This window comes from Bipolaris zeicola, assembly GCF_000523435.1.
Source record: "Bipolaris zeicola 26-R-13 unplaced genomic scaffold scaffold_51, whole genome shotgun sequence".
NCBI classification, from domain to species: domain Eukaryota; kingdom Fungi; phylum Ascomycota; class Dothideomycetes; order Pleosporales; family Pleosporaceae; genus Bipolaris; species Bipolaris zeicola.
Window position 1 is genome coordinate 94,323 of NW_006912100.1, and position 11,643 is coordinate 105,965.

Consider the following 11,643-nt stretch of genomic DNA (forward strand, 5'->3'; position numbering starts at 1 on the left):
TATACATTGTTGCAGCCAGGGGCTGATGGGCGAATTAAGACTCAAACCCGAAAACTTTATAATTATAAGCGCGATGAAAGTAGTATAAGTCGTACAGATGGTGAGACAGCCTCGTCGTCATTCAAGGTCGTAATGCGCACTATGCGAGTGTAGATATGCACAAGCAACAAAAGAAAAAGGGTCGCTAAATCGAATCGTGCGGGAGAAGAATGCTAATGACGCCAGTGGGCGTAAAGTGGATGTAGTATTGATGGTCGCAATCCAGAGTATGTGTTGTCGAGTATGTCGGGGGCGCAGTGACTTGTTGCGAGCGATCGTCGAAAAAGATAAACGCAACTTCCACATGTCTGATCGAACGATGCTGAACAAGCATAGGGACCAATAGGATCACATGATACCCCTCAATCCGCGAAAGCCTCCAGTTTTGGCAGAAGAAGAAGAAGGCTTTCTCTGATCCTTGTCTTTGACCTTCTTCCCAATGTTCTGGGCGCCTCCTGCTTCTGAATCAGCTTGCTGTAGTGTTAAAAGAGGGTACAAATGACTAACCTCGACCATATACCCGAACCTCCGATTTGGCTTCGACCTTGTCTTTCTTATCCCTGCCTGAACTACCGTCTGTGTCGACAGAGAAGCTACTCTTCCCGCTCGAATGAGGCTGTTGAGATTGCAACTGACCACCGGGAGATGCATCTTGATTGCCAGCATAGTCCGGCCCATAGCCACCGCCGAAGCCGGGATAGGGCGATGGGGCTGTTTGGGAGGGCTGCGTCGTCCCAAAATTCGTAGATCCAAACCTAGCAGAATAATCAGGCATGGTGCCTGACACGGGACTTTGTGCCGACTCTGGAGAGAGATATTGAGGATAGTGTTCCTGTTCTTCGCTAGGCGCTCGGTCTGTTGAAAGAGGAGGCAAGTACCTTGAGTTGTAACTGTTTGCGTGTCGTACACTTGAATTTCGACTCATCTGTGATACCCCAAAGTCAATTTGACCAGATTTGTCTCGAGGGTACAGCTGTCCAATTGCAGCTTGCTGCTCGCCCTCGAGTTCGTGATATTTCATCTGCAACTCTGTGTATTGCTCCAGGAGGCGGTAGTGGGTCTTTTTCAATTGCCGGAGCTTGGCATCGCTCGCCGCCAGCGCCGAGTCGAGCATTTGTTGGACAGACGGGGGAAGCTGTCCTGGCTTTCCGGCGCTCTTGCCGGTCGTCTGTAGCCGTGCCTCCAAATCCATAATGCGGCGTTCGTAGGCCTTTATGGAGCGTTCGTGCTCTTGCTCGCGGCTATTCAGCCGCATGTTTGCGATTTCCAGGTCATTTCGCAAGTCGTTCCGCTCTTGCATGAAGATATGCAGCTCTTTCCTCTGGTCTTCAAAGGCAGCAATCTTCTCTTCTGCCATTTCCAATTCACGTCGAATATCGCTGTAGTCTTCAAGCTCGTATTCCAGCGCCTTTGTTCGTTGCTGGGCTTTGAGCTGCTCTGCCTCGGCTCTCTCCACGATCTTCTTCAGCTGCTCACAATCTGATTGCGTCTTTTGTAGCTCGTGCCGCAGACCACCCTCGTCATTGTGCCAGTTCTTTTCAATTTCCTTGTATGATCGCACCTTTGCATTGAGCTCGCCTTCCCATTTCTTTGACTGGCTTCTGCTCGTCAGTGTCTCTTTCTTCAGCTGAGCATATAACTCATTTGCCTTGGCAAGCCGGGCCTTCAAAGTTTTGTTAGTGTTGATCAGATTTTGAGTCTCAGCCTCTGCAGTGGCTTCTTTGATGTGCTTGCGTTGGAGCTGACCAATATGCACAAGATGTTGCAACTTGAGATAGCGCTCAAAGTTGAGGTCATTGCGAAGCAGCATGATCTCTCTTTGCAGAGAGGCCATGGTGTGATTCTGAAACTCGTTCTGACTGAGGTTGTTTTGCCCGGATACTGACTGTATGAAACTATCCAGGTTGGACTGTTCAGCTACCAAGCGATGAGCGGCAGCTGTAGACAGGCTGTGCAAGTCGGTTTTAGGGGCTTCTCTCGCAGGTGGCAGCGTGGGGGAATCCGTCATGTCGCGGCCTTTTAGCAGGGGAGATGCCATGGATTTGATAGATACTGCTGACTTGACTGACTTGCACCGTGGTGGAATTTCAAAGTTATCAGGGATGTCTGGAATGTCGCCCGGAGGGATGTTCATTGTCGACTGTGTGTTGCGTCTGCTCTCGTCTGAGCCGTGAACTGTTGCTCCGTCTTGATCATCTAGAGTGAAGTGTGAAGGGATATCTGGCACGGGTGGTAATGCTGCGCTGGGTGGCGGACCAGGGTCTTTCAACGTTGACGATACGGCCACACACAAACCCATGCACTCGATAACAACATCTGCAGGATCGCTCTTCAACCATTTGTTTTCGCTAAGCTCATCTTCGGCCGTCGTGGTGAACATGTTGGGGTGCAACAAATGGACTTGGCGATAGGGTTCGGTGCGGGTGTGAATGAGATCTTGGTCCAAGTCGAAGTCGTGCGCGCCGGGGAAGTTGAGCGACTTGAGGTACTTCCTGGGCTTTCGAATAAAGCTCATGAAGTTGAGTGGGAATAAACCATAGAGGAATGTGAAGTAATGCATAAGCGTGGGCGGCGGCGATTCCGGATAATCGACGGATGGCTGCAGTTGCTCCCAAACTTGCTCCGAATCGTCGTGCTCCTCCTCCTCGTCGTCTTCGCTGTCGTCATAGTAAGCATCCAAGTCAGCTGCCTTGTCATTTTCGCTACTCCCTAGCTTGTCCCAACACAATATCCTACAGTAAACAAGGAACAGCTTGACTAGGTGGTGATCCGAAGTCAAGGCTCCGCAGATATGGGGCAAGAACATGATGAGAACGACAAGGGCAAGCTCTACGACAGTGGATGAGTTGTCGGCAAGCAGGCATTTTTCCAGGTGCTGGATGAGCGGAGTTTCGAGAACCAGATGTAGGTGGGGTGGTTGAAGGCGGACGAAGGCGCTGAGGAGATTGAGAGCCTGGACACGGTGTTGCTTGTGCACAAAGAGTTCGTCAAGTCTGAGGAGAAAGATCTACACAAGTCAGCGTGAATTGTGCCTCCAGGCGTATTATGCCTACCTTTGGCATCTTGCGCCCAAAAGCCACTAGTATATTTTCCAACTCATGCGCGACGAAGCCGTTTTCCGGCGAGACAGGCTCGTCGGGCGAAGAGGGAACCGCGGACCTCGCTAGGTAAATGTTGAGTATTCTGGTGATAAAGAGATCAGACAGGCGCGCCTGCTCTCCGTCCTTGTCCGCTTCAGGATCGTACACCAATATGCTCTGAATAAAGGCTTTTGCATCTTCCATCTCAGTCTTCTTGTAGCCCACACCGTCGATGATGGGCTTGAAAACTGAATTCCACCAGGCGGTCAAGCGCGCCTCTCCGGTGATTGCAGGCCGCAAGATTCGCAAAGCGGAGAGGAAGGCGCCGCGCTTGTCAGGATTGTTTGCGACATGGCGGGTGTAGAGGGCATGGAGGTCTTCATGAAAGCGGTGGGAGTCATGGTCATCGATGTCATGGTAGCGCTCGAGGAAGGCGTCGATGGTTGCGCAAAGCTCGTCGGGCAGCGGATAGGGAACGACATCGGCAGAAAAAGTAGTATTGAGAGCCTTGAGGCCCTCGCGCATGGATCTTCAAGAACAGGTTAGCACTGACATGGCCAAGAGCGTATGGCTTTTGGGAATTTTTTAACGCTTACCCGGACATGCTGAATTGTATGCCCGCCTATTGATGCTACTGAGGCGCTGTGGCCGGCATCAGAGGGCGACGGGCGGGTCTATGAGTGTTTGACGACGGGATCCAAGGTTTAGGCGACAGGGAGACGTCACGGGCATATCACTGCTTATGTAGGTCGAGTCCGAGGAGGCTAGGTGGATGTTTCGAAGGCGAGCATGCGTGGGGTGTAAGTGGTGGAGGATAGTGAGGAACGGGCGCACGACACAGAACAAAGTTCGAGGATGTAAGTACATGAATAGTAGGCGGGCAGAGACATGACATGGCCCGCTTTCCAGAAGTCTGGGGGTGCTTTTGGGGGCGTGCATGGGCTCGCTGATGTGCAGACGGCATTAGTGGAGGTGGCAGCATGCATGCCAAAAGCAACTCCAGCGTTCAATGCCGGCCCGCAAGCGTGTTGGTGCTGGTACTTACTGGTGGCCATGGCCCCGTTCGGTCAAGGATGCGGCGATGCTCTGGTCCCCCTCCCTCCGCCCGAGGCACCGTAACCGCCTAGCTGCGGCAGAAGCAACTTTCCTGTGCACGTGCATAACCACCCCAACTGCGTCACGGCACGTGACCAGCCGTTGCAGCGTCGCTTCCTGCCTTGCCCTCACGCCACCCGTCTGCCATCTGCCGGCCAGGCCTCCCAAATTTCTCTTCATCCCTCTCCTATTCACCTGCCCAGACTTGTCCTCCCCACCAGCCATGTCGCTATCTCTGGGCCGGTGTCTTGGTGTCTCGCCCACCTGCTCCAGTCGAGTATAGCACCGCTGGGCTATTACCACCCTACTACCCTTGCCTCCATTACTTACCTTCGATCATGACCAGGGTCCCTTCCGTCCCACATTTGATAAGCATTGTGTGGGATTCCCATCAGCAGAGCAAACGGGTGCATTCTCCGGCATGCCGTGAATGCTTCGTCTAATACGCCGCCATGCCTCCCACACTATCCCCAATTACCGATACCGACAGAACGGTAACCTTTGGCCCCGGTCGCGTGCCTGCATTCTGCATCTTAGTCCGCTGCTTAACGTCAAGCTCTTATCACGCCCTGTATACAGCTACTGCCCTCAATCGCCGCTCTGCTGCCAGAAGCATAACCCCACCAAGGAATGACATCCCCAACGAATGTAGCTTCGAAGGAAGCTTCCTGGAAGCCAATACAATATGCAATCACGTATGCTGAGCGGGAAAACGCCAAAATAGGCTTCTCGTTAATACATGTGCAATCTAAAATATACCCTGGCCCGTTTCATTTCTTGGGTTTCTCCATCTTTCAAATCTCAACAAAGTGGATACCTGCTCACGTCAACATCCCTACGTGTAGCGACGTTCGGACAGGCCCGTACCTACAAGCACACAGCGCTTACTCGATCCACGTGTTTCGGTCAAGAGTGAAAAACTCCATGCAAATACAGCTAGAGTCAATCGGGTTCACTGCGTCCAATCGTCTATTGGTGTGGCCGTCTATTGTGCCTTGGTAGAATTCTCGGAATTGAATGGCGCCTGTGCTCTTTCGCAATAGGCTGACGCACAAAAAGGCAACTCTACCCATAAGCCAATAGGCAAGCACTGCAACCAAACCTCCTTTCTGGATACCATTAGTACCTCTTGGGGACCGAAATAGATGGACAAAGACCTAATTATGTCCAACATTCGGTCCAAATTACAGCTTGGATTACTACAAAGGGCATTGTAGCCTTGATAAACCATCTAGAACTCCGCCGAAGTGGGGAATCTTTTGATTAGGTACTTGTAGTATCTAGGTAGTGCGTGGTGTTAGCTTAATTGCGCAATTGCAGTGTTGTGGAAGGGGCAGTTTTGATTCAGCTATTTCAGTCCCCCGAGAGGTACACCTGCTATGACAAAAAGTCTCTAAAGGCCTTCACAATTGTCTTTTCTCGGGTGCTCCGGATGTCGCTGCAAGATATTTGTGGACCAAATCGTCATATATGGGGTTGGCACGACCTTAACACGAGGAACATGGCTTCTGCGGTGGTCGCCTCAAATAAGTCGTATCTTGGTCGCCGACCTCGTATGATGCTCCACTGAATTTCACTACACTCGTCCAGTTCCACTTGTACGTGCTCATCTTGAGATCTGGGCTGGCTTTCTTGTGAAAAACTTGAGTCGATGGCTCCAGATATCACATGCTCAGGTTTCGGACTGTTATCAAGGTGGTGCTCAGGCAAGGAAATGACGAAGACCATGGATAAAGACCACAGTTGACATGGCGCTTGCTAGGCGCTAGGTATATCACGGCTGGTGGAAAACTTTTTCTATGAACTTCACGGCCCGTCGCGCACTACGCCACACAGCTTTAATTCTTAGAGCAATGCTTAGCGGAATCTTCAACGACAATCATACCCACATAGCAGCGCTAACACGACTTGTACACCACAAAAATGTATTTTACCGCGGCGTTGCCGCTTGATTGCGCGCCTGAGGTCATCATAAAGATGGACCTACTTATCGAGCATCGAAATATACGGGGCAAAGAGTCAAATGTACCAATCATGATGTGGAACAAGAAAGACTATAACCCAACAGTGTCCCTCTTCGTGCACACATATGCACCTGAGAGTATTGATTGTTCTTAGGCCGTCATTGAAGGGCCAGTCAGAAGATGTCGACTTGTATAGCTGGCTGCCTAAGGCAGACCAGTGTTTGACGCCTGCAAGGATGGTACAAGGAGAGCATATATAAGAGATTGGAAACGCACTCGGGATAACCATAAATTCACCGCTCTAGCATTTGCAACACCCAAGTGCTACCAAGATGCGCTTTATTTTTACCATGTCCGTTGGCCTTTTAGCTAGCGTTGGACTGTGCAGAGTGGCGCTACGCAAATCTGTTGAAAGGCCCATGTGAGTATTTTCCAAGTCTCGTCAGTAGTGTTGACTGATCTTATATCAACAGTGTCGCACACTACATGGTCGGCGGTGTTCAAGAGAAAGATGTTATCCAGGATATCAAGGATGCGAAAAGCATTGGTCTTGACGGCTTCGCGCTGAACTATGGTATGAATTGTTGGCATCATTCTTCTCGTTGGCATCTCTAACTGAATCAAGACCAGTTTGAATGGTGGTCTAATGACACTATCAACTTCATGTTCAACCATGCAGACGAATTGGGCGACTTCAGTCTCTTCTTTTCATTTGATCACGGCAAAGGAATCTTGAAAGACCCTCTTGAATACGCTACCTATTTCACCACATACAGCGGCCGTCCCTCGTACCTCAAGATGAAGGATCGAAACGGCGATGCTCGGAAGCCTGTCCTGTCCACTTTCGGTGGCGAGAATATCAGCAACGACAGATGGAACCAGTTCAAAAGGACAGTAGGCGATGTGCTGATCATACCCGGCTTCTCTGAGGTCTACAACCCTACTACCAACTTCTTCCAGAGTCGCAGTGCTCTCGACGGTGTGTTCAACTGGAACTCCTGGCCCACCGTTCAAGAGGGCAGGGTTGCCGTATCAGCAGCAGTAGACCGTACCTTCCAGACCGCCGCAAAGAACGCGAACAAGTACTTCATGATGGGCATTTCTCCTCTCCAATTCAAACACGCCAGCTACGGTAACTGGTACCGCCGCGGCGAAGACAACCTCGAGAACCGCATCGGCCAGATTCTAGACGTCCAGCCCGACATGGTGCAGCTGCAGACGTGGAACGATGGCGGAGAAAGTCACTACATGGGCCACCTCCACCCAGAACCGCTGGACAACCGAACAAAAGCTCTGACTGACGGCTATGACCACACTGGCTACTGGCAGATTCTTCCCTCCTTCATCAACGCGTGGAGGAGGGGCGACACGTCGACTGCCAACATGTACCCTACCAATGGCAAACCCGTCCAAGGCACGTTCTGGCACCACACCCTGACCATTGGCGGTTCGTGCTACGCCGACGACACCGCCAAGCCAGACAGCATCGTAACTGGCGGTGAGGACGCGGTATCCGGTGTTCTCCTCGTAGCACAAAACAAGCAGGGTCTCAAAGCTGAGGTTAAAGTCGGCAATGTTCGATTGGGCAACGTCGTTTCCCTCTCGCCGGGATTCAACAAGTTTAAGATTACTGGACTGGAGAAGCTGGTTCCTGGGAAGGTGCAGGTTGAGGTGTGGGATGGAAGTATGATGGTTGGGGGCGGGTATGGTAGTATTGAAGTTACAGAGGACAAGCCGCTTTGTAACTACAACTTTGAAGTTGTTGGTCTGCCTTCTTAAATCGTTAGAAGATTAGTATCAGCACAGGATTTGGGAAAAGCTCGGCACTCGATCAATAGTAATGGTACGATGAATACACTTGAATCTTTTGTCGTTCTTTTTGTGCCTATCAACTTGATGATTTCCTCTTCCCCTACACAGATACTTTTACATTTCTTTCATTCCCCCCCCCTTCTTCACCCATCACACTACGTCCTCTCACCCAACCCCTCCTTTCCCCCCTTCACCTGCTCCCCACCCCCAATCCCCGTCGTCCTCTCCGGCTGCGCCTGAAAGTCGGGCTGTTTCGCCGGATGCTCATCCCCTTGCTTGCCCTCATCGCGCGAAGCACTCGACTGCTGATCTGTATGCTGACTATCCGACCGCACTTTGGCATTTGGAGCTGCACTCGAGTTGGGATGCGGGTCCGGGATGTTGGAGGCGGGGTTGGAAGTGTCCATTAGTTTTTTGTTGGGACAAGACGTGGAGAAGGCTTTTGCAAGAGGGAAGGTAGCACGTGAGGTCTGGAAGAGCCTGTGTTGGAGGCGCGTGGATTGGCGTAGTGTGCGGAGCGTGGTTTGCAGGGACATGGCTGGTAGTGATGTTGGGTCGTTTTCCAAAGTCGAATGCGGTGTGGGTTATTGGGTAGATGCTTGTTGAGAGATGAGGATGTTCGTTGTTTTGTAGCAAGGAAAACTCTCTTCAAGTATTGATAGGCTATGGATTTGCATGAGCGAGTAGTTACGTTTGTGTAGCTCTTCTTGACAATGTCTCTCTGACATCATTCTGACCGCGTCAATTCACTGCCGAGGCGTTTTTCTCTAGAATCTCCCGACATAGGCCGTCGATCACTCTGAGCATTTGGTGTTCTGGATTTACAGCCCTGCGAACCACACACATAGTCTACAAGACCAGCTGGTGTGATGTGTGTGTATGCGAGCGAGTGTGGCTGCTGTAAGCATAAGCTTTAGGCGGTCGTAGCTGCAGCAAACAGCAACATGCATTAGCGGCCTGGTTTCCATACCGAGTCTATCCCCCATGCGGTTACCGTGCGCCTATCCTGCCCGTATTCTCTGCTCTTGCGTCTTTTCGCGCAGGCCATGTCAGCCCAAGCCAGCACAAAGCCCGAAAGGGCATCTCGAGCAGTCACAGAATACAGCCAAGTCACTCTCATTTGCACACACAACCTTGCTCCATTTTTTTCCCTTTTCTTCTTTCTCCTCTTCTTGATTCCTCAAATTGCCTGATCCGTTTTTTTCGTTAGCGGGCCCTCCACCAAAATCAATCATGCCCGAGTTTGTGCTCTTTGGTGATTCGCTCACTGAGTGGGGCTTTAGCGAGACTACTCAGGGCTTCGGCCGTTTTCTTCAGCAAAAGTACCAGTACAAGGTGGGGATCGTGAATGAAGGTAGGCTCAGGTGCGAATTCTAGCAACCATCGTCGATCAAGGTATTGCGCCATGGGGTTTGTTGGCGTATACCTGACGTCCAGCCCGCATCAAGAGTCTTGTATCCTCTCCTAATCATATTATATACTGACCATGTCGCAACAGGTAGAGCAGGGTATGCCCATCCACAACATGCCAGGAATTTCTTCACAGTACTCCGAGCATTAATCCATCACACAGCTACACAAGCTCCGACCTGCAAGATGACTTTGCCCGCATAATACGCAGCACAACAGCTTCAGGCGCAACGCAGACTCTCCTCTTTACCATCTTCCTCGGCGCAAACGACGCCTGTATCGGCTTGCAAGGCGCCGAGTATGTACCATGGCCCGTCTTCTCTGAGAATATCCGCGGCTTCCTCGACACTATCCTCACAGAGCAGGCCATGGACAATACCAAAATCGTTCTCATCACGCCACCGCCAATTAACAGTCAGGTTGAGGCTATCAGCAAAAACATGTCCAAGGCGGAGGTCGAGCAGGAAAATTGCAAGAGGAAGCAAATGCTCGGGTATAGGACGTACATGAACAAGAAGCGGTACGCCGAGGGAGTGATGAAGATTGCAAAAGAGTACGAGGAGACGCAGAGGGTGGTGGGGTTGAACTTTTGGCAGGACATTGTGGATGCGCTGGCAAAGGAGGAGGGATGGGAGTACAACGCCGAATTGCCGCCGGGCTGCGGCTTACTTGGCTCAAAGTCGTTTCCAAAGGGATGGTTTACCGATGGGTTGCATTTGGATGTCAAGGGCTACGCGGTATTGAACAAGGGGCTGTTCAACCTTGTGATTGAGAAATGGCCCGAATTGGCACCTGAGAAGCTATAGACAAGCACTGGATTCTTGGTGTTCTCTCTTTTTTCTCTCTCTCTTTTCATTCAACTATTTGGTGGCCTTTCTATCCATGATCAACCTCTGTTCAATGTGTTTCCTGAGCCCTTGGGATTCGCCTCTACATATTCGTCCCATGCACGTTGCTTCATCGTCTCAGCATCCGCTGCATCAAGATCATCCTCATTCGGCTCTGGTTGGATTGCAGACTGTGGACCTCCACCCTCGATTATGCCACCCCTCTTCCTCTCTTCCTCTAGATACTCGTCAATCGTCATGGTTGGTAGGTTGTGATCGGGGCGGAAGACGCCCTTCTTCAGGGTTTGGCGGCTATCCAATAGCGTAAACGGCCGCATGGGTTTACCATCGCTACTCAAGATGGGCCCAGAGTACCTCAACCCAGCATACTGACCATCTAGGCGTTCGGAATAGCCGTCTTTGCCTCTGCTGTCTTGCCGGGCATCAGGTACTTGCTGATCCTGGCCTGGCGGTGGCGCAGGTGGTGCTAGCGAGATAATGTGAAGTTCCTGCGCCATTGACTCGAGTGAAGCAAAGGTCTGATGGACCATGAATGCCAGATCAGTCAGGTGTAGATCTCGTACCACCTGCTCATCTTGCTCTGCCAGTTTGGGATTTTGTCGTAGATACTGTAGTCGCGCAGTTAGCCTCTCACACATTCCCTATACAAAAACAGTTAAGCATAAGGTAGATTTTACCTCAAGTTTCCTCTTGAGCTCCTTCTCCTCTTTAAACCGGGCAATTTTCACGTCTCGTCTTGCTGCTGCATCCCGCGTGTTGGCAGTAGAGAAATTATTTTTGTTTTCATTGTAGGCTTCGAGAAGTTTCGTATCCGCTTTGCCAAGCATATCGTAGGAATCTAGCAACTTCAGAAACCGCTCATAGTAACCCCGAGCACGTAGAAGGTTTGACTTTCTGAGCGAGACATCGGTGTTTGAAATTTTCTGCACGAGTTCGGCTAGATGGTAGTTTATCGCTAGGTATCTGGTTGGTTTGTAAGCATGGTGTTCGTTCTTGTGAAAGATGTGGAAATCCAGCAATGTGTATCAATAAGATTTAACATACTGTAAATCGGTTGACGATATGTCTTCAAGAGACTCGTTTGGGCTGAACAGCGACACTTGTTCTGCGATCTTGAGACATTCTTCATAAGTGGCAATGGTCGTGCCGAGCTTTTCCTGGAAGGTGGGACTGTTTGGCTCGTAAGAAGATGAAAGTTCTTCGCGGGCCTTCTCGGCTTTGAAGAAGAGCCCTCGCAGACTCAGTGGTTCTTCTGACATTTTGTGGAGATTGAGTGTTAGAGTTGTGCTGACGATGAGGAAGTTTCGATACGTAGCCACGTGAGAGCGTGAAATGGTGTTGAGTCAGCACGGTCCTCCGAGTTGAGCATCGCGTACCCCGCCATCCCCGTAAATC

At 50.9% G+C, this 11,643-nt stretch overlaps 5 protein-coding genes across 5 annotated transcripts; 2 read left to right on the forward strand and 3 right to left on the reverse strand.

The window, feature by feature from the left end:
• Positions 1-387: 387 nt before the first annotated feature.
• COCCADRAFT_35780 (uncharacterized protein) lies at positions 388-3,644 on the reverse strand (the record flags this gene model as incomplete). The annotated part of the gene is made up of 3 exons (XM_007712907.1): positions 388-494; positions 547-3,046; positions 3,093-3,644. The coding sequence occupies 3 exons, from the start codon at positions 3,642-3,644 to the stop codon at positions 388-390; spliced, it is 3,159 nt and encodes a 1,052-aa protein (XP_007711097.1).
• Positions 3,645-6,841: 3,197 nt separating this feature from the next.
• On the forward strand, positions 6,842-7,957 carry COCCADRAFT_92978 (glycoside hydrolase family 71 protein; the record flags this gene model as incomplete). Its single annotated transcript, XM_007712908.1, has 1 exon — positions 6,842-7,957. One exon carries the CDS (start codon positions 6,842-6,844, stop codon positions 7,955-7,957), a length of 1,116 nt encoding a protein of 371 aa, XP_007711098.1.
• Positions 7,958-8,145: 188 nt separating this feature from the next.
• On the reverse strand, positions 8,146-8,526 carry COCCADRAFT_25303 (uncharacterized protein; the record flags this gene model as incomplete). Its single annotated transcript, XM_007712876.1, has 1 exon — positions 8,146-8,526. The coding sequence occupies one exon, from the start codon at positions 8,524-8,526 to the stop codon at positions 8,146-8,148; it is 381 nt and encodes a 126-aa protein (XP_007711066.1).
• A 697-nt stretch (positions 8,527-9,223) lies between these two features.
• COCCADRAFT_4054 (uncharacterized protein) lies at positions 9,224-10,206 on the forward strand (the record flags this gene model as incomplete). Its single annotated transcript, XM_007712862.1, has 3 exons — positions 9,224-9,344; positions 9,489-9,498; positions 9,564-10,206. 3 exons carry the CDS (start codon positions 9,224-9,226, stop codon positions 10,204-10,206), a joined length of 774 nt encoding a protein of 257 aa, XP_007711052.1.
• An 80-nt stretch (positions 10,207-10,286) lies between these two features.
• Positions 10,287-11,507, reverse strand: COCCADRAFT_35784 (uncharacterized protein; the record flags this gene model as incomplete). The annotated part of the gene is made up of 3 exons (XM_007712909.1): positions 10,287-10,856; positions 10,926-11,211; positions 11,293-11,507. The coding sequence occupies 3 exons, from the start codon at positions 11,505-11,507 to the stop codon at positions 10,287-10,289; spliced, it is 1,071 nt and encodes a 356-aa protein (XP_007711099.1).
• Positions 11,508-11,643: the final 136 nt, after the last annotated feature.